This window comes from Protomyctophum parallelum (genome assembly GCF_964188405.1).
Source record: "Protomyctophum parallelum genome assembly, chromosome: 2".
In the NCBI taxonomy this organism is placed as follows: Eukaryota; Metazoa; Chordata; class Actinopteri; order Myctophiformes; family Myctophidae; genus Protomyctophum; species Protomyctophum parallelum.
The window spans coordinates 19,478,685-19,500,814 of NC_139699.1; the positions used below are offsets into that span (position 1 = coordinate 19,478,685).

The 22,130-nt window shown below is 43.7% G+C and overlaps 1 protein-coding gene across 1 annotated transcript; it reads right to left on the reverse strand.

Annotated features, from left to right (window-relative positions):
- Window positions 1–4,926: 4,926 nt before the first annotated feature.
- On the reverse strand, window positions 4,927–6,618 carry LOC310854545 (dnaJ homolog subfamily C member 11-like; the record flags this gene model as incomplete). Its single annotated transcript, XM_083759225.1, has 1 exon — window positions 4,927–6,618. One exon carries the CDS (start codon window positions 6,616–6,618, stop codon window positions 4,927–4,929), a length of 1,692 nt encoding a protein of 563 aa, XP_083615351.1.
- Window positions 6,619–22,130: the final 15,512 nt, after the last annotated feature.

Below are 22,130 nucleotides of genomic sequence, written 5' to 3' on the forward strand. Positions count from 1 at the left end.
ACACAAACATTACATGCCATTGAGAATGAATGGACAATTTTGAGTGTCTGCGTAAACACAAACATTGCGTAACACAAACATTGATGACAAAGGTATTCAATTATGTGTACACAAGTATAAACATTTCGAAAACAGGGCTTTGAATTGTAGCATTTTGCATGCTGTGGCAATTGCCATTGCCCAAGTAACAACATCCGGCTAAATACTGCTTTCACCACTGCACTGACATCACTGTTGTAAAGACTTTATCTGTTACCAAGACGAGACAGCAGAAAGAAAGAAGGAGACTAAAGAGGCTGGGACATGAGGTATCATTATCTGCTGCTCTTTCCTCACACGTCATTAAGGCATGAAGATCCCATGCTAATCTCTCCTAATTATGACATGCACGCTCTGTATATGTTGCACCCGGCTTGCAGCTTATAACTGTTTAAGAGGGAAGGTTATTCAGTCTGTCTGTCTGTCTGCCTCCCCCGTCTGCGAATATCTGACCAATGGAAAGAGAGATCCGGCCGCAGGAGTAGTACCGCTCTCTGGAGGATATGAGAGTGTGAGAGAGAGAGAGCAGTGGGCAGCTGGAGGCTCACATACGACTCGGCTTTAATGATTTATAGATGTTTGCTTTAAAAAGTCATTGGCATTAATCCCATGGCTCATTAACTGTTTAATTAAAATTAAATTCTGTGTTCAGAGTTAAGCAGATTGAGTGCATTTCCTCCTGGTGGGAGGCCGTCGAGTCACCCCATTTTTAGGAAGTGCTAATGTTGCGGAGCATGCATGTGATCCAATCACATCTCACATCTCACATGCATGCATGTGAACCAACACATCTCACATCAACACATCTCACATGCATGTGAACCAACACATCTCACATCAACACATCTCACATGCATGTGAACCAACACATCTCACATCAACACATCTCACATGCATGTGAACCAACACATCTCACATCAACACATCTCACATGCATGCATGTGAACCAACACATCTCACATCAACACATCTCACATGCATGCATGTGAACCAACACATCTCACATCAACACATCTCACATGCATGCATGTGAACCAATACATCTCACATCAACACATCTCACATGCATGCATGTGAACCAATACATCTCACATCAACACATCTCACATGCATGCATGTGAACCAACACATCTCACATCAACACATCTCACATGCATGCATGTGAACCAACACATCTCACATCAACACATCTCACATGCATGCATGTGAACCAACACATCTCACATCAACACATCTCAGTGCATGCATGTGAACCAACACATCTCACATGCATGCATGTGAACCAACACATCTCACATCAACACATCTCACGTGCATGCATGTGAACCAACACATCTCACATCAACACATCTCACATGCATGCATGTGAACCAACACATCTCACATCAACACATCTCACATGCATGCATGTGAACCAACACATCTCACATCAACACATCTCAGTGCATGCATGTGAACCAACACATCTCACATGCATGCATGTGAACCAACACATCTCACATCAACACATCTCACATGCATGCATGTGAACCAACACATCTCACATCAACACATCTCACATGCATGCATGTGAACCAACACATCTCACATCAACACATCTCACATGCATGCATGTGAACCAACACATCTCACATCAACACATCTCAGTGCATGCATGTGAACCAACACATCTCACATGCATGCATGTGAACCAACACATCTCACATCAACACATCTCACGTGCATGCATGTGAACCAACACATCTCACATCAACACATCTCACATGCATGCATGTGAACCAACACATCTCACATCAACACATCTCACATGCATGCATGTGAACCAACACATCTCACATCAACACATCTCAGTGCATGCATGTGAACCAACACATCTCACATGCATGCATGTGAACCAACACATCTCACATCAACACATCTCACATGCATGCATGTGAACCTTTGATACAGCATTTGATACAGACGTATAGCATGTTATGTAGACAGCACTATAATTGCATTGTATGTAGTCATAGCACATCATAGTACATAAGTATAGCATAGTAGTATATATGTATAGTTTATATGTATAGTTTCATCATATATATATTCCACTGTTACTTGTTTCATGATAAATGTTCTTATGTGATGTATTCCCATGCTTTTTTGTTCTTGCTTAATGTAAGTCGCTCTGGATTAAGAGCGTCTGCTAAATGCCTAAATTGTAAATTGTAAATTGAACCAACACATCTCACATCAACACATCTCACATGCATGTGAACCAACACATCTCACATCAACACATCTCACATGCATGTGAACCAACACATCTCACATCAACACATCTCACATGCATGTGAACCAATCACATCTCACATCAACACATCTCACATGCATGTGAACCAACACATCTCACATCAACACATCTCACATGCATGTGAACCAACACATCTCACATCAACACATCTCACATGCATGTGAACCAACACATCTCACATCAACACATCTCACATGTATGCCGATAAGCAGGATGAGAAAACACTGGTTCAAATGTGGATGACGTGGTTACAAAACTAGATCCGTCGCTGTCGGGCGCGAGCCTTGCATCGCAATATTACATATTTTTGTAGGCCTATGTGTGTTTTTACAGCCTGCCACTGCTGACTATAAGTGTGTGTGTGTGGGGGGGGGGCATCATTAGCACCAAATGTCTCACTATAGAGTGTATGCGCATGCATAAAGTGACTGACTGGCAAATCGAGCGGCAAAGTGAGGTTAACGTCACTTAACGTCATTTTAATGCGATCAGATAGGACCTTTCTGTTTGGATGTATGGGCTGTCAATCAGATTAGGACCTTTCTGTTTGGATGTATGGGCTGTCAATCAGATTAGGACCTTTCTTTTTGGATGTATGGGCTGTCAATCAGATAGGACCTTTCTGTTTGGATGTATGGGCTGTCAATCAGATAGAACCTTTCTGTTTGGATGTATGGGCTGTCAATGAGAATAGAACCTTTCTGTTTGGATGTATGGGCTGTCAATCAGATAGGACCTTTCTGTTTGGATGTATGGGCTGTCAATCAGATAGGACCTTTCTGTTTGGATGTATGGGCTGTCAATCAGATAGGACCTTTCTGTTTGGATGTATGGGCTGTCAATCAGATAGGACCTTTCTGTTTGGATGTATGGGCTGTCAATCAGATAGGACCTTTCTGTTTGGATGTATGGGCTGTCAATCAGATATGACCTTTCTGTTTGGATGTATGGGCTGTCAATCAGATAGGACCTTTCTGTTTGGATGTATGGGCTGTCAATGAGAATAGAACCTTTCTTTTTGGATGTACAGTGTGGGACTATGGGCTGTCAAGTCCTGAAAGCAGTATTTTGCCACTCAAGCCAGACAGCAAAATATAACTTTGAAGTTCCATTTCTGTCAAAGTCATTTTATTTACCATAGGACAAACCTATGCGACTGCAAAGACAAAACGGAAGTGCTTCGATTGCACAGGCTGTTTGATTGATTGATTGTTTGAGCTATTTCTACCAATAAATCCTTCAAAAAGCATTGTCTTTATTTGTGAATCATTTTAAAAAGTGGGTTCATTATTCAAAAAGAATAAGATGACTCATGGGGGGACAAATCTGATGTCTCAACCCTGTGAGTAGGGCTGGGCGATATGACAAAATCTCATATCACGATATAGAATTTATTTTATCACGATAACGATATACTCACGATATAGCATATTTTTTACGATACCTATTTTTTTATCTAAAAGAATTGATTTTTGTTCAGGTCGAGTACTTTACTGTACTTGGGCTGTACTGTACTGTACTGTACTGTACTGTACTGTACTGTACTGTACTGTACTGTACTGTACTGTACTGTACTGTACTGTACTGTACTGTACTGTACTGTACTGTACAAGCTCTCCTCCCTGGCCTCTGTCTGTGTTAGGCTGCACAACAGTGACACTTGGTGGTGACAATAGTTATGCTATTTCCGTGCTCGGATACAGGGACAGGGACACACATAGCTGTCTATAATGGTTGCACCACTCAAAAAACAATTAAATTCACATTATCCAGTCTACTTATATGAATATAATACTGATGCCCTTCCCATGCACAGACAGGCCCAAAGCAAGTACAAAAATATTACAAAATAAAATGTATATAATAATAATTAGAGGCTGAACTCAATTGTTCAGCCTCTGTAGACATTTTTAAAGCACAGCTCAAGACCCACTTCTACAACATTGCTTTTAATTGATCTTTTATTTTTTGTTATTCATGTCCTCACTGTATTGCATCACTGCTTGTTTTTTAATGTCGTTGCCTTGCTTTTCTTTTTTTCTCCATTGCTCTGTAAAGCACTTTGAGAGCTGCATTTCATGTCATGAAAGGTGCTATACAAATAAAGTTTTATTAGTATTATTAATAATAATTATTATTATGACAATTAAAAAGAAAAAAGAAAGAAATAAGACGCGTTCGGAAATAGCGCACTAGGCGCACTGTGCAATGCAAACTGATAGATGAGTTCGCTCCGGTGTGGTATTTCCGAACGTGCCCCTTACACCGCTCTGAATCTCGTCAGCCATCATCTCCCTTCATGTAATCAAAACCACTTCCATATCCATACAATGGAAGACGTTGCCCCTCTTTTAGGTGCAAGCACCACCTCGGCTTGTGTTGTGGTCGTGTTGGCCTTAGAGTATATAATAAAGACATCCGAAAGGTGTTGGCTCACTGTTTTCAGTGCGCGCGGTGGGCTGCTGGGCATGCCGTATATAAGCGCTGTGACGTAAAATACTAGCGAAACGGCGATATAAGCGATATAGCTTTTTTTTCGTGATAGACATTTTCTATCGAAAATACGATATATATCGTCATATCGCCCAGCCCTACCTGTGAGATTGCATCGGGATCCGGATCGGTTCCATGTCCCCCGACATGACCTGATGCATGACTGCGCGGAACTGGTACACCACCTTCAGACTCTTGTCCTCCCCCACACAGGGGTCGTAGAACCCGGGGAGGCCCGACTTTGTCATCTCCGTGAGAAGGAGCTTGGAGTCTTTCACGAGACACTGCAGTGGCACCGTCACGTCGATGACCACGCTGGCCCTTTCGTGTTTCCTGTTGTTGTCGTCTGGCACAAACCTGCCGTACCAAGCGCTGTGGATGACGAGACCCATTTTGGACTCCTCCGCTTCGATCATCCTTTGCACCGAGGCGCGCATCAGTAACACGTACGACTCGGCCTCTCGTCTCCTCCTGGCGATGTCCGAAGATGAGCGCGACCGGTCTTTTTCCAAGACATGTTCCTTTTGGGCACGCATGTAGGGCTGGATGACGAGCTTTCGAAGGGCGAGGTAGAAGACCAGTGGTCCCACCGTGGCATAGAACACTGCACCGGGCAGCAGTTCACTAGTCAAGCGGATTGGGAAGAAGTACCCCTGACTGGCTCTATTCAGCTGTATCTTGAGCGAGACCCCTTGAAGCGCTCCGACACTGACGGTGACCCCCAGGACACTGTGTCTACTGATCCTTGTTGTAGCGCCATACTCGACCACAGTCCCAAAGAGTAATCCCGCCTTAAGAGATATGTTGATCTTGGTTTTGTTTTCGTCCTGAAATTTGTACTGGTAACCCAGCATTAGGTAGGTGTCAGGCATGCCGGTCTTCACGGCAAACGTGAACTTGGTACGCTTGGTGTCCCTGACGATGCTGGTCTTCACAGATGACTTGACACCCCAGCGGCAACGCAGGTAACCCGCAGTGTTCTGGTCCAGCTGACGGCCACACTCGGTGTCGAGATAAGGACTCAGCCCTTGGGATGAAACAAAGAGTTGAGACTTCGCGGCCAGGAAGCTGCTTCTCGTCAGTTGTCGGAACATGTACAGTCCTAAGAACGGTCCGTGAGTGTCCCCCGAACCGGCCATGCCGGCCATGAGCTGCCCCCAGGTTTTTGTTGAGGCGAATTGTCTTAAGCCCAAGTAAAAGCTTCCCTCTCCCTTTCCGTTGTTGCTCCACAGAGACCCGGAAAGAATGGCTGTGTCTTTTGTAGTGAGAGGAGCCTCTATAGATTGTGATATGTGCATCCGGTTGATCTTGACGCACAAGAGCGACTCGTACAAACTAATGAAAATGTCTCCAAGGTCCTCTCCGTGTGGCGCAAAGCACCGTGTTGTGTCAAGGTGCGCGCTGAACATCGTCTTTGGATTGTTGCATTGTTCCAGACGCTTTTCCTCTCGCCTTCTCTGAAGATACTCGTACTCGTCTTGGATTTCCTGCCGTGTCCGTTGCCTCTCCACCACCTCCCATCCTTTGAGATCCAGCCCCCTCTTGCCGTAGAGGTCATAGATGACCCGGGTATGTGGATCGCTGAGAACTTCATAGGCTCGATGTACACGATGGAACAACTGCTCGGCTTGTTGCTTCAGCTTCGGCTCGTGGTGTTTGTCTGGATGATACCGCAGGCACAGTTGCCTGTATGCATCCTTTAGCTCCTTCTGCGTTGCCTCTCTCTTGATATTTAGAAGGGAATAATATTCATTGTTACAGATCTCATCATCATCAGGCTTGGAAGACATTTCTACAATGCATTCTCATTTCTCCAACATACAAAGTTGTTTTATTTTGTAAATGGCTTTATCCTGACATTGAGTAGATGACATCATATTTGTGACATCACAAAGCTCAGATATCGGGTAGCGTATCATTGTTCTGACGGCGCGTTATTCCGACGTCATGTTGGTCCGGGTAGCTCAGTCGGTACGTAGAGCTCTCACAGTCGGTAGAGCTCTCGCCTTTGGAACACAAGTTCAAGGGTTCCATCCCGGCCACCGCCAACTCACCATATGAGTACAAGCTCACAATGCATTGCGATGAACTTCTGCTATTCTCAAAAGATTTGTATAGGCTACATTTTGAATTCCGGACATTTACTTGTAACAAAGTAGTTCTACATTGCAGCATTGGTACTTTTACCAGAGTGTAGAGAGGAGAGTAGCAACACACTTTGATCTCACTGCAAAGCAGGTGCCTATGGGCTATAGTTCCAAACATTGCTCCTATGGCTGGAACTATCCCATTGAGATAGAATGAGAACTTCCGCATTCCATTTATACAATGGGAGTCAACGCTAGTGTCGCCACTCTCTTACTATTATTAAATTTTATTTTATTTTTTTGACACGCCGCAAGCACAATCACAGGCTTTTGCCCATATATGGGCCATCTACACCAGTGGTTTTCAACCCTTTTCATATCAAGGCCCATCATGTATTCTGCATTTGAGCCACGGAACATTGACATTTAGCCAGTCAGACCCAAAACTAAAGAATATTTTATTGTTTGTTATATTGGTGTTGTTTAGGAGATACAACATGCAATCGAATGAAAATTCTTCCACATTCTCTAAGTGTGTAGACTTCTTGTAAATTAAGTCATGCAGATGTTTAACAATAATTTAACTCTTGAGAGCGTTAAATTCATTTTCATTTTACACTCTCAAGAGTTAAAGATTTAATAAGGGTTAAGTTGGTTACCAACTCATCATCATTTAGCTGGGGACCACCTGGAACCACTGGTGGTCCCTGGACCACTGGTTAAAAACCACTGCTCTACTACACCAGATCTCTTTGGAGAAAACAGCCGATCTACAAAGATCACAAAGCACCACATTGCAACGTGTTGTGAGCTGAACCATGTAGATTGCCTGTTCTTTTGACGATGATTACAGCAGTGCAGGGGCAGCAGTCTCTCCGGAGACAGATCTGGCCAGTTGGAAATGGCGGAAGGTTCCCGGTTTGATCCCCGGCTCCCTCCCCCTGGCCGGGCTAGTGGTGAAGTGACACTTCACCCCATAGACATGTGTAGCTCCTGGCGAGCTGATTGCTGCTTGGTTTGCTCCGCTGCAGGTGTGTGAATCTGTGTGTTTGAATGGGTGAATGTAGTGCAAATTGTAAAGAGCTTTGGAGAAAGGCTCAAGGCTCTATCTATACCATTCACCAGTTTTGCATAATCTGAATAGGGATGCTATGACGTGGTTAATGCAGCAGTGAAAAGGAGTTGTTCTCTTACAGTATGTACACAAGATGGCAACAATGACGAAACCTTGAACCTTGATACAGTATAATTAAAAGACACCACTCCATCAACTGGCCCTGGAAGCCACATAGTCCCTTAAATTGCTTTCTAAATGGGTCTGTGTTACCCAATATGTGGTTTCCTCGGCGTGTTTCAACAAAGTGAAATGAAGTGGGTGAGAGGAGGCAAGTAAAGAAGCAAAAGATTGATCGCCGTGCTCATTGGAGTAACACGACTCCAGTCGTTTTCCTCTGCAGATTTTTATAGCATTTTAAATAGCAACGTGGTAATGGCGCACACACACACACATGCAGGCCTGTTTTCACATGCGCACACACGCATGCACTCAAAGGCACGTGACACAGACACACACACAGACAAAGCACTTTGCGGACAAGATGCGGTCTAAAAGTGCTGGGAAATGAAAGAGGGTCGAAGGGATTAATTCTTGTCTCCAGAAATACTCCTTTGAAAGTGTATTTGTTTGCCACCTATGTAAACTGAGAGATAATGGTCCATTTTGGGTCATCTGATCATCTCTAGATATGTGCATTCTTTTTTTATTTAGTTTTGTTTTACTCTTTTATCCCATTTCGTCGAACTTTAAAAAAAAAAAGTCTTCTAAATCCTGACAGTTTTTATATGTTTCTGTATCAGCGGTGCTCAATATTTCATGTCAAGGACCCCAAAAATGATATGTAATTGGCCAATGACCCCCATCTGAAAATATGTTTTTCCAGGAACCCCTCAAAAGCAAAGATTTGAGTTAAAAACGTTCGCTCTGAAAGAATATATATTTAAATATTTGTGCCGCATTTTCACGATTCTTCTAAAATAGCAGATCTACAAACTCATAGCGCGGCACCGGCACTCGGTACCGCGCTATGAGCCTATAACATAATGCTTAGTTAAAACACCAAAAGGGGTGGACATGCATGCAGCACAATTACCCTGGATAATGCAGATGAAGGCAGGGACAGTTTGAGCGCTATTACCTTATAAGAAGTACAGGTTATAAATGGGTTTTCTTCTGTGTGGGTCTTTTGCCACAAAAAGGTACAACCAAAAGTAAGGTCTCTCAGTTTATATTCAAGTTTTGCTACAAAAAGAGTCTCTAAAGCTTTTTCCACAAAAACATATTTACACATAGTAGTACCTGAGATAATTTTGACACATTAGGCCTGCATGGCTATATGTCACATTTTGTGAAAGTGGTTTAAATGAGTACTCTGCAGTGTTGATTTTGACAGCAATTTTTTATTTTAGTCTATTGAATGGTTTTCATTCCTTGAGTTTTAGTCGACTAAATATCCTAAGATTTTAGTCGACTAAATCTACGGTTGATTTAGTCTACAACATTTTAGCCGATCTACAAGCTCAAACGACAAACCTTTTTTGTCTATAGTATTAGTCGACAAAATCAACACTGAGTTCTTGAACATTACGACGATGACAGACAATGGAAGCTTGCTCGTAGCTTTGCTTACAGTAGTTGTTCTAGAGCTGAGGAAGGGCTTATTCGGCTCGAAACGTAAAGATATTTCTCGGAGCAGAAAATTCTTATTCTTGAAACTATTACTGTTTTTGATCCGGCACCCATGCCTACCGTATATAGGGTTTTAGATGTGCATGTATTTTTTGGCTGTTTGTCAGCTGTAGAGATTTGACACAACAAATTCCAAAAACATACTTCATTGACTAGGGTCACCACATGGGTCTATATTATATGGTCCGCTCCATTTTTTCCATCCATCCATTTTCCAACACATCAGCTTCCACTGTGTATTTGTTTTAATGTGCATTATTGGCATTTCTGCTTGTTCCAGCAGTAACCATCCCCATCCTTTGCTACTGTACTGTACAGTATGTGTGACTTGTGCAAAATACTTTGCTTCCTTTGACAGGTAGGTGAGGGTTTGAATACTGTAGACACAAGGGCTGCATTAGCATAAGGAAATGACTAACATGGCTGCGGGTTGCTGCTGTCCTTGCATGCAGGTGTCTCTGATGTAACACTATGCCTCTCTGTCTGGTTGGCATGCAAACAACTAACTCTGCAAGCAAAACTCCCTAAGATGGCCGGTTGTTTGGCCTGACAATAACAGAGCTGCCGCAGGTGATGACCATCCATCCATCCATCCATCTTCAACCGCTTATCCATAGTCGGGTCGCGGGGGCAACACCAGAGTGTTCCAGACTTCCCTCTCCAGAGCAACATTAGTTACTTCCTCCTGGGGGATCCCGAGACGTCCCAAGGCCAGTGAGTCGATGTGTTTCCTCCAATTGCGGCTTGGTCTGCCCCGGGGTCTCCTCCCAGTGGGACGTGCGTTGAGGACCTCCCTACCGAGAGGCATCCTAACCAGATGCCCAAACCACCTAAGCTGGCTCCTTTCCAGCTTCTACTCCGAGTCTCTCTCGTGTGACTGAACTTATCACCCTATATCTAGAGATGGCAGCAACCCGTAGGGAGATGCCAGCCACCCGGCAAAGAAAACTAATTTCGTCCGCTTATTATTTCGGTCATGACCCACACTTCATGACCATAGGTGAGAGTAAGAACGAAGATTGCTCGGTAGACGGAGAGCTTCGCCTTCTGGCTAAACTCTCTTTTTGTCACAACAGTGCGGTACAGCGACTGCAATGACCGGTTGTGGAAAAAGGTGCGTTAGCCCCTCCAATGCATGGATGGCTTTTAAAGCCCTCCATGTTAGTGTTTTATAGGATAACACTGCATTCATGTCTCGTAATCTGAAATTTGCGTGGCAGCCACAGCGCCCCTCACTTCACACAAGTGTGATTTTCCTATGGCCAGTTTTGAGAGTTTGTACCAACACAAACATTGAAGACGAAGGTGAGGAGGCAAATTGTGATTGTTCCCCTCACTTAACACGGACTGTGTGATTATCTTTTAGTAAAAGTAAAAGTAACAATATAAAAAAGCAACACAAAAAGTTAAATTGCACTTGATTAAAACAGTATTGTCAACAAAATATACTTACAGTACCAGTAAAATAAAAGTACCTAAAAATGCTACAGTAGCTTGAGTAAATGTTATAGCTACATTCCACCACTGCAAACAAAACAGGCCAAGATGGCCGTCCCTCATATATATGACAACAACAGAGCTTGCCGGCGGGTTATGACTTTTTCCCCACTAATGTCTTTGCTAAAGTCTGGCTAGTTGCCAGTATAGGCAGAGGCAGGCTGGCAGACGGCACCACATCAAGACTAGTCACCAGAGCCTTGAACACAACGATGGGGACTTTAAAGGGAGCAGCTGGTGTGTTGATGTGGGGGTTCTCCCGCCGTTCCACCAGGGGGCTTGAGATTCATTTAAATGATAGAGATTACTTTTAAGCGCTTTGCGCATTAATTGATGTTGAGAGTTGGGGGGAGATAGAGGGAGGCGAGCGGTTGCTCTGTACGCTGTTGTATTTGACTAGTGCACGCACACATGTCAAATCCCAAGTGTTCATCTAACTGTGAGAGCGTACAAAGGGAACCAAATCTACCTCAAACGGGTGTCCATTTCGTTCCGCCTGTACTTTCTCATGTTTAAATCTCCCCCCTATATATGTATCTCTCTCTCTCTCTCTCTCTCTCTCTCTCTCTCTCTCTCTCTCTCTCTCTCTCTCTCTCTCTCTCTCAAATGGGTCAATTTGTGGCCAGATTTGACTGAGGGACTGCCATTGGATATTTTCTTTTCTTTTCTTCTTTTCTTTTGCTTTTTCATGTCATATGAAAGCAGGGAATCATAGCTTCAAATTGACATATTGGTTGTTCAGTTGGACCCACAAGTTTTGGAGATATGGCTTATAGAGTAATGTCTTGCAGAGAAACAGCGAGTTGAAAAAGGTTCACTTCTGTGGACTCTAACATTACACCTATAGCTATATGTTTAAGCATTTATTTCATATGTACGATTTCAGCTCCGATATTTATTTCAGACATGCTATGTGAAGAGTCTGCCTGTGCTATTAACTCATTTTGGATAAAATATAAATAAATTCAGTTTTTCTCCTCTGGTGAAAAGCTGAGGATGGCAGACTCTCAGTCAAATCTGGTCACATTTGGTTCCATTTGTACTCTCAACAAGTTCAATTAACACTCCTATGCACTGTAGGCACTTTTACACTTTCACAGTGCGAGCCTGTGTTGTTTTCGTTGAACAATGTTTGTCGACTACCTTTTTTCACTGACAACAACTACATCAAAACTAAATAAAAACTAAGCCATGACGACTAAAACTATGACTAAATATACTGACAATTTCGTCAACAAATAAAAACTAGACTAAAATGTTAGGAAGGGACTAGTGGACAAGAGATCCAGTATAAGTCATTTTACACTTGGTTGCATGCTGAAAATAGCAGATCTACAAGCTCACAACGCGTCGCAGTGCAACACGTTGTGAGCTTGTAGATCCTGCTATTTCCATCAAGTCAAAAAAACTGTCATTACGACGGCATCAACACCCACCAAAATCCATTTTGTTCGACTAAATCAACTGTAGATTTAGTCAACTAAAATCTTATGATATTTAGTCGACTAAAACTAGACACGAAAACATTCCAGGTGACTAAAATGTGACTAAACTAAATGAAAACGATTGAAGAGTAAAACTCAATGGCCCAGGCGGTGGCGTAACTGTCTGGGCACCCGACTGGTAATCCAGTCGCAGTGTGCCGCGGGTTCGACTCCCGAGCCCGACACGGCCTTTACTGCATGTCTTCCCCCATCTCTCTCCCGTTTCCTGTCAGCCTACTGTCTGTCCCTCAAAAAAAAAACAATAAAAGGCGTAAGCTGCAAAAAAATATCTAAAAAAAAAAAAAAAAGAGTAAAACTCAAATCGAAATTTGCTGCCAAAAACAACACTGGTGCGAGCATGCATGCACTGCATGTCCGGCGTGTCTTTAAATAAAATAAACATGCATGAACGCACATCTTTCAAGGGCAAGTCTGTGTTCCATCTGTCAGAAAGTACATACGTGGGAGAGAGCACATGACTGCGTCTGCGACAGAGCTCGGTTGGTTTGTTATCCGTTCAAAGAGCGCCATACTGTATATTCTTTCCTTTGCTCCCTCATCCCAGGTGCCTTCCAGACGCCTTTTCTTAAGGCATATCAAGTGTCTCTGCCTTTGATAAAAGTATCACTGCAATGCCTGACCCCCATACTGAGAATTGTGCATTCAGTGAAATTCCCCTATTCCCTACCTCTCTCATCTCTCTCTCTCTCTCTCTCTCCTCATCTCTTCTCTTCTCTCGCAGGCCTCATTGTGATTCCTCCACCCGCTTGGTTCCATCTTCGCTCACTTAGCAGCCCAGGAGGTTCTGTCTGGGTCTCTGAGGAGCCTCCGCTGGCGCCCGGTCAGAGGCCCCTTTGAGCTGCCAAGCCAACAGAGGGCCGTCCGTCGCTCCCCGCAGGCCGTGTGTTCCTGTGTATATACCGAGGCTGCTGGGATATGCTGGCACGCGCGGGGCACCGCTGATTTACTGCCTTTGGCGAGGACACTCTCCAAGGAGCCTTCCCAACATTCTGGCCGGGACATCATTTGTTTTGGGAACACATTTGGCAACGCCATGGCATCTTTTTGTCCCTCTTTTGAAATGTGCTGTCCAGAGACAAAAATAAATGAACGGTATCAAAGACATGTCAACCATGATGCTTGGTCGTTTTTTTCTTTTCTTCTGTTTTTCATGGGCGGCGGGGGGGGGAGGGTTGCATTGTGTCTGTGCAGCGCAGCTAGCACACAACATGAAGCAGCACATGCAGCAAAACAACTGACAACAACAATGGGACACATTGAGGACTTGTGGACCGTCACCGCACTGTGTAATTCCTCCCACTGCCGCTGTAGAGTCAGTAATAGAACTGCCGCTGTATGAGTCAGTAATAGAACTGCCGCTGTATGAGTCAGTAATAGAACTGCCGCTGTATGAGTCAGTAATAGAACTGCCGCTGTATGAGTCAGTAATAGAACTGCCGCTGTATGAGTCAGTAATAGAACTGCCGCTGTAGAGTCAGTAATAGAACTGCCGCTGTAGAGTCAGTAATAGAACTGCCGCTGTAGAGTCAGTAATAGAACTGCCGCTGTATGAGTCAGTAATATAACTGCCGCTGTATGAGTCAGTAATAGAACTGCTGCTGTATGAGTCAGTAATAGAACTGCCGCTGATGGCAGATCAGACTATATTGTATCCCAAGGTTCCCTAACCTTGCCATATAAAGGGCTGCCCAAATAGGATGCAAGACGAGTGGGCACTAAGGAAGAGTGGGCACCTCAATGTAAAACCTTATTAAATAAAAGATAGATTTTCTAGGAAAAAATTGTAAAACTATTAGACCTTAAAGACAACCATTCAAAGTCCATAGACTTAGCTGGCCACATGATGGCATTTCTGAAAGCCAGACATTGGAGGGTCTTAGTGCCCCTCAAAAAACTACAAGAAAAACACATAATAAAGGTCCTTGCAGACTGGGAAAACCGGCAGAAAAACTGCTTTGGTCATGTCTCGCTTTTATTTGCAATGTAATCCCCATAGGAGGATTTTAGATCACCTCATATAAGAACTGTGTTTGAAAAAATAAAATAAAAAAATCATTCCCGCCGTTTCACTCATATGAAGAATCAACTGACTGAGGGAAAACGTTAATGTGACTGCTGGTGAGTTCGTTACATTTTCACTAGAAACAGACTGTATCAAATATAAATGACTGACTGTCGCAAACGATACAGAGACAACTCCCTGACAATATCGCCGGGGAAGTTCGTTTATTTGTGGACCACTATGCTTATATGAGCCGATTTTAAGATGACGAAAGACGAAGAAATTACTTCCGTGAACCAGGGGATGAGTGAGTGACGTCAGGACTTCGACGCTCTATAGATTGCACATCAGAAGCAACGTACACTAAGGGTGACAGACAGAATAGACATATTTACAGAAAAGAAAAGTGGGGTGGATGTGTTGTGTGCATCTCTGGGGTCTGTGTGTGTGTGCATGTGAACGAGCGATCATGCAACTGTGCGTGCGTGCGCGTGGGTGTGTGTGTGTTTGTCCAGATGCGAATACTTATATCTTTATTTGCCTTGGGTGAGAGGCTTAAAAATAATACGTTAGCACTGATTGGCCATGGGGTGCTGTATCTCCCGGGGTTTACCAATAATCTATTTATTATCGACCTTGTCAGAACAAAGGCGGCACTGAAAACAATAGAATTCATTTTAAAACATACACCGTGTAACAATTCCATCTCTCAAACGTAAGTGGTGCAGTGACACTAATGTGTATGTTTGTGACACTATAGGCTGCTATCTTTCTTTGCTTCATTATGACCCATTTAAACCTGAGGACGAATGTCTTCTAAATCCTGACAGTTTTCTGAAAAACCTCATGTTTCTATGTCAGTCGTTCTCAGACTATATCATGTCAAGGACCCCCAAGATTACCCCCCCCCCCTCCCCCCGAAGCAAAGATATGAGTTTAAAACCTTCGCTCTGAAATATATTTAAAGATTTGCGGCACATTTTCACGATTTTTCAAAAATAGCAGACCGAGCTTGTAGATCTGCTATTTTTTATATATATATATATATATTATTTTGCGGCTTACGCCTTTTATTAGTTTTTTTTTGAAGGGACAGACAGTAGGCTGACAGGAAACAGGAGAGAGATGGGGGAAGACATGCAGCAAAGGCCGTGTCGGGCTCGGGAGTCGAACCCACGGCACACTGCGACTGGATTACCAGTCGGGTGCCCAGGCGGTTACGCCACCGCCTGGGCCGTAGATCTGCTATCTTTCCAATAGCTAAAGTATAACGTATAATGCTAAAAAACACCAATATGGGTTAAAACGGTGCGTTTGTGGATCATCCATAGACGGGGCTCATATATCTCTGTTCCTCCATGCCATTGGGGGGGACGGGGGACGGGGACGGGGGGCGTATATAGACGGGGAACGTGGACGCTGTGGGGTTGAGTGGCAGCATTTTGTTTTGCATTGTGTCTTCATGCAGACGCAAAGCTGTCATTCAAGGTCCCGTTGAAGATTGCTATCAAATGTAATCGCTTGAAAGCTTATTCCCACAGACGGCCGTTCACATTTACAGCTTTTTTTTTGTGTGTGTGTGTGTGTCTGTCAAATAGATATTGCGTCAAAAAAGATTAAAAGTATTACGTGAATTTAAATATAGAAGAGCAGAGATAGTTGTCATTCAGATTTTTTTTCTTTTTCATTATTTTCAGCAGCATGGCTCCGTCATTAAAGGCTATTTCCTCGGATGGAGGAGCATTATCAGAACATTTTGGATACAGCTACAAATCACTTTCTTTGTGGTCTATTCCTTCACAAAAAATAGTGCCAAAAAGCACTACAAAGTGGTTATTTGGTTTGTACTTATTTGGAATGGCTCGACTTCCATCAAGACGACCAATTTGGAAGTCTCCCCCCCCCCCCCCCCCCCACACCACCACCAGCTGACTTCAACATCCAATCAGCTTGGAAAAGGGAATAGACCATTTGCAGACCGCAGCCATGTTTCCATCAGAGTTTGGAAGCACTCTTGCATTATGTGCTAATTCAAAACAGGTGGTACACAGGACAGTTGAGTGATATCTAACGAGCACTTCCAAACTCCAGCACTTAGAAAAATAATCACCTGCAAGGACACAAAGTAGCTTATAACATGTATACATTGGATTTTTATGAAACAGGATAGAAAGAGAATACCGGTACGTTGTTTAATACAATCAGATAGTACTTTTCTGTTTGGATGAATGGGCTGCCATTGGAAGTTGCACCTAGGTAGCACCTTGCCATTCACTTATATGGTAAGATGGCCGCGGTCTGCATGCATATGGAGAATAGGAGTCCATGGAGGTCCCAAACAAACACCTGCATTGGTGTCAGACCCCAACCAAGGGGTCCCTGACCCTTGAACCTCACAAGGAGACAGTGGTATACAGTGTTGATTTCGTCGACTAAAACTAAGGTGAAAAATGTTCGTCGACTACCTTTTTCCACTGGCAAAAACTACAGTAAATGGAAACTAAATGAAAACTAAGCTACGACTAAATATACGACAATTTCATCAAGAAATAAAAACTAGACTAAAATGTTAGGAAGGGACTAGTGGACAAGTGATCCACTATAAGTTATTTTACAATTAGTTGCATGCTGAAGATAGACGATCTAGACTAGGCCCACAACGTTGTGGGCTTATAGATCGTCTATTTTCATTCATTATGACGGCATCAAGGCCCGCCAAAATACATTTTAATACACACACTAGACTAACGCTAAGACATTCCAGGTGACTAAAATGTGACTAAAACTAATTGGAAACTATTCAAGGGACTAAAACTAAAATCAAAATGTGCTGCCAAAAATAACACTGGTATACGCTCAATAGGTTCAGGACTGGACGTCATGGCCCATGCTAGGCCAGCCTTCACAAATGGGGCAGTATCCCAAGCCCCACTGTGGGCGCGTGTGAATGCTTTTTGAAAATGTTTTTGAAATGATATGAATTATTATTAACAAAATGTAGGAAACAAATGTGTCCGTGACCCGCAAATGGGTCCCGAGTACCCACTGTTTGGGGAAACAGTGTCCTACAGCGATGTAAATCTGATGTTCAAACCGACGTGGCATTGTTTGTATAGTGTAACCGTCCCGGACTATCCGCAGACCTTTCTGTTCAGCAAATTGTCCCCTGAAAAAAATCAATTCAATCTGACCCAGAGTTCCCCTTTGTAATATTTGGAATCAATCAGCGCATGGTTCGCTATAGATTTGCGATAGTACACCCTTCAGTCCTCTTAAGAGCAATCACTGCCTTTCAATCACACTCTCTAGTCACCTCGGGCTAAATATGTTGGCTCGGAGATGTTGCCATTTAAAAACCATCAAGTTGTTCTCTTATTAAAAGGGCTTGAAGAGCAGGAATGAAATTGTTTTCAAGCGCATCGACAAAATGTTGACACAAGCGTGAGATATTGAAAGGTTATATTCATGAACAATCTAAGCCCGTGATTATCTTTCAGAATGTGTGAGCATTGACCTCACGACATCAGTTTAAATGCACCTCGTCTCCGAACATACTGTACAGCAATTATAAGCAAATGTGTTTCAGAGAGAATTGTAATTTATTTTTAACCCATTTAGACCTGAGTCTGATTCTTAAAAAAAGGCTTCTAAATCCTGACAGTTTTCTGGAAAAATAATAATTCTGCCTATTTTTCAATAGCTAAAGTATAACATAATGCTTAAAACACCAAAAGGGGTTCCCGTCCAGAATAGGTTAGACATTTGACATAATTTCCATCGCATAACGGTATGGAGTTTAATATTTTAGTAACAGGGATAGAATGGTGTACTATAGGAACCATTACCTGTCCTGTAGCATGCAATATAATAATTACACATGAATGATTTATACTTCGTGTTGCTTCCGCAGCACAGTGTGAGCTTGTAGATCGGCTCTTTTTGGCTTGAGACGAGAGAATAAATTGGCCACGAGCTGTAGCCTAAAAAAAACAGAACAGAATATACTGTAAACAGACTTGTAGCCGCATGCGCTGCACGCTACTTTGCCTCAAAAACATATTTGCCTCCAACTGTGACATGTAAGCGAAAGTGATTTTTGTGTGGAATTACTATTGATCCCCATTTCCATTTCAATGTTGGCTTCCAAACACTGTTATAAATATTTATTCCTTTTTCCCCCGTAGGATCTCACACACAGGTGGTTGGCAAGTATTTTTGAACTGAAGACGTCAAGATCGCCTGAGATTGAGCGCCGTGAAATTGGTTTTGGTCAAACAATGAGTCTCTATTTCTCTGGGAAAAAGAGGATTTGGGGGTTTTAATGTGTTTGTCCTTGTAGTGACCACCAACACCGCCTCACAATGCTATAGGACAGGGGTCTCCAAGGCCAAGGACCCCTTATAGCTGCGAGAGATGAAGCAGGGAGCTCACACTATAGTAGGCCACTATATTGTATTAAACTGTGTGTCTGTGTCGCAGATTAAACTTTTTCATAGATTTCACGGATAGCTTCTATCAACTTGTCTGATATGAACACTATATCGTTGTGTATACTGTAGTGTTGAGTTGGATTCACGTTAATGTGCATTTTGTCTATAGAACACTAAACACGGGTGATTTTCATGGGGGGGAGAGACGCAGGAAAGGTCGTCGGGATCGGGACTCGAACCCGCGACACGCCGTCAGGCTGGATCACCAGCCTATAGGTGCCGCCCCGGGCCAATACTATTATAATGGCAATGGTATAGTCCAGGGGTAGGCAACCTGTATTATCAAAAGAGCCTGAGCCACGGCCCAGGCCAAAAGAGCCATTCTTGGCCAAAACCATTATTACAATTCTGTAAATTTGTAAAGCAGAAAGAAGGTAAGAAGTCCACACACCGTTCTTTAAGCTCCCAGTAGTTTATTAGGAAATGGTCAGGAATCAACGTTTCGACCCTTCCGGGTCTTCATCATTCCTGATTCCTATTATTATTATACATCACAGCGCACTTACTACTAAGGGCCTTCTGTAGTTTATTATTATTATACATCACAGCGCACTTACTACTAAGGGCCTTCTGTAGTTTATTATTATACATCACAGCACACTTACTGCTAAGGGCCTTCTGTAGTTTATTATTATTATACATCACAGCGCACTTACTACTAAGGGCCTTCTGTAGTTTATTATTATACATCACAGCACACTTACTGCTAAGGGCCTTCTGTAGTTTATTATTATTATACATCACAGCGCACTTACTACTAAGGGCCTTCTGTAGTTTATTATTATTATACATCACAGCGCACTTACTACTAAGGGCCTTCTGTAGTTTATTATTATTATACATCACAGCACACTTACTACTAAGGGCCTTCTGTAGTTTATTATTATTATACATCACAGCACACTTACTGCTAAGGGCCTTCTGTAGTTTATTATTATTATACATCACAGCACACTTACTACTAAGGGCCTTCTGTAGTTTATTATTATACATCACAGCGCACTTACTGCTAAGGGCCTTCTGTAGTTTATTATTATACATCACAGCGCACTTACTACTAAGGGCCTTCTGTAGTTTTCAACCTACATGAAAAAACAAACCTATGGCGGCTTCGTGCCCCTTTTTAACACGTTTCAGGATGTTATTGTGCAGAGTACACACACGTCTGTGCAGAAAGAAAGCCAGCAAACGTGTCATTAAGTACATGTCCCGGGGGGGGGGGGGGGGGGGAGACATGCAGCTTCCACGGAATGGAGCCGTGGCAGAACATTAAGAAGCTTCCATGCCAGAAGACACCTCATGCTCTTGTCGCGTCGCGACATATGACAATGCCAGTGCATGTGCTCCCCCCCCCTCCCTCCCCCACCACATATCAGTGTCACATAATGTGTCCCTGTTGGTGACAGGACAATGATCACACTTTTCTCCATGCAGTGCCTGCAACGATGGAGCATCCGCGGGCCACAGCGGAAATAACCCTGGACAGTGAGGCGTCGTGTGCGCATGTTGTGTGTGTGTGTGTGTGTGTGTGTGTGTGTGTGTGTGTGTGTGTGTGTGTCTTTAGAGCCAGGCCATATACACTCTGCCTTGACATGTGTTGTTGATGATTTGCAGTGAAAATACACACAGTGTGTGGACTCAGTTGGCAGGTGGTATGGTACGCTGCCAGTCTGCTTCCAGTGTGGGTCTCTCTCTCTCTCTCTCTCTCTCTCTCTCTCTCTCTCTCTCTCTCTCTCTCTCTCTCTCTCTCTCTCCCTACCCTCTCTCTCAAACGAGAAAGCAAACGGCGGAGGAAATGTCGCCACTATGTTTGCACGAGGAGGAGACGATGATCTCTCCGGGCACCATGTGACATTTTTTCTGACAGACTCCCGTTGCACTTGCAACTATAATCCAGGCCAGTCAGTTTACCTATAATGCATGGGGGTGGGGGGGTCTGGCTGTCTGTCTGGCTGCCTTGCCTGTTGCCATGTCCCTCTGTCTGTCTGTCTGGCTGGCTGGCTGGCTGGCTGGCTGCCTTGCCTATTGCCTTGTCCCTCTGTCCGTCCGCCCGTCTGTCCGTTCCGTTCCGTTCTGTTCTGTTCCGCTCCGCTCCGTTCCGCTCCGTTCCGTTCCCTTCTGTTCCTTTCCTGTCTGGCTAGTACTGAAATGTGTCTTTGTTTTAGTTTTTAGTTTTTTTTTTTACCAACCTTGAACCCCCTGAACCTCAACTGGACGACGCCAGGTGTTCTAACGGTGGGCCGGGGGTTATATTTACTTATTGCCTGGTTCTGAGTCAGATATGTTGCCATATTAGGTCATGAAACAACAGGACGGTGTGTCTGCCAAGCCATTGTTCTCCATACTGGAGATGAAAGGCTATAGCCGGGATAATGAACATCTGCCAAGCCCGGCATAATAAGGACCCGGGCAGACACACGCACACACACACACACACACACACACACACGCACACACGCACACATGCACATGCACACACACACACACACACACACACACACACACACACACACACACACACACACACACACACACACACACACACACACACACACATGCACACACATTTGACCATCGGGGCTTGGAGCAGCTGCTCTGATCAGAAACATTCGGCAGGCATGATGCAAATTTGGCCTGATAGGTTCCACCTGGGGAAGCGATGGTATAATAACCACCGGACTGTGATTATGGGGGAGGTGTGCAGCTTTTCCTCTCATCTTCCAGTGCCTGAAGTGCCAAATTTCATCAGCTCCGTCAAGCTGGCCAGCCCTTCTCCAGAAGTATAATGATTATACAGTATATAGCTAAGACCCGGCCTCTCCCACTTGGACACTTTCCAGCCGGGCTCATTCATTCCAATGTAAATATCAAGGATTTTACGCATTAAATACTCATTCATTCTTGGAACCAGACCTTCAAAATCTCTTCCAAATCCGCCAACAAGGCCTGCCGTATGCACTGGAATTGTCTTTTAA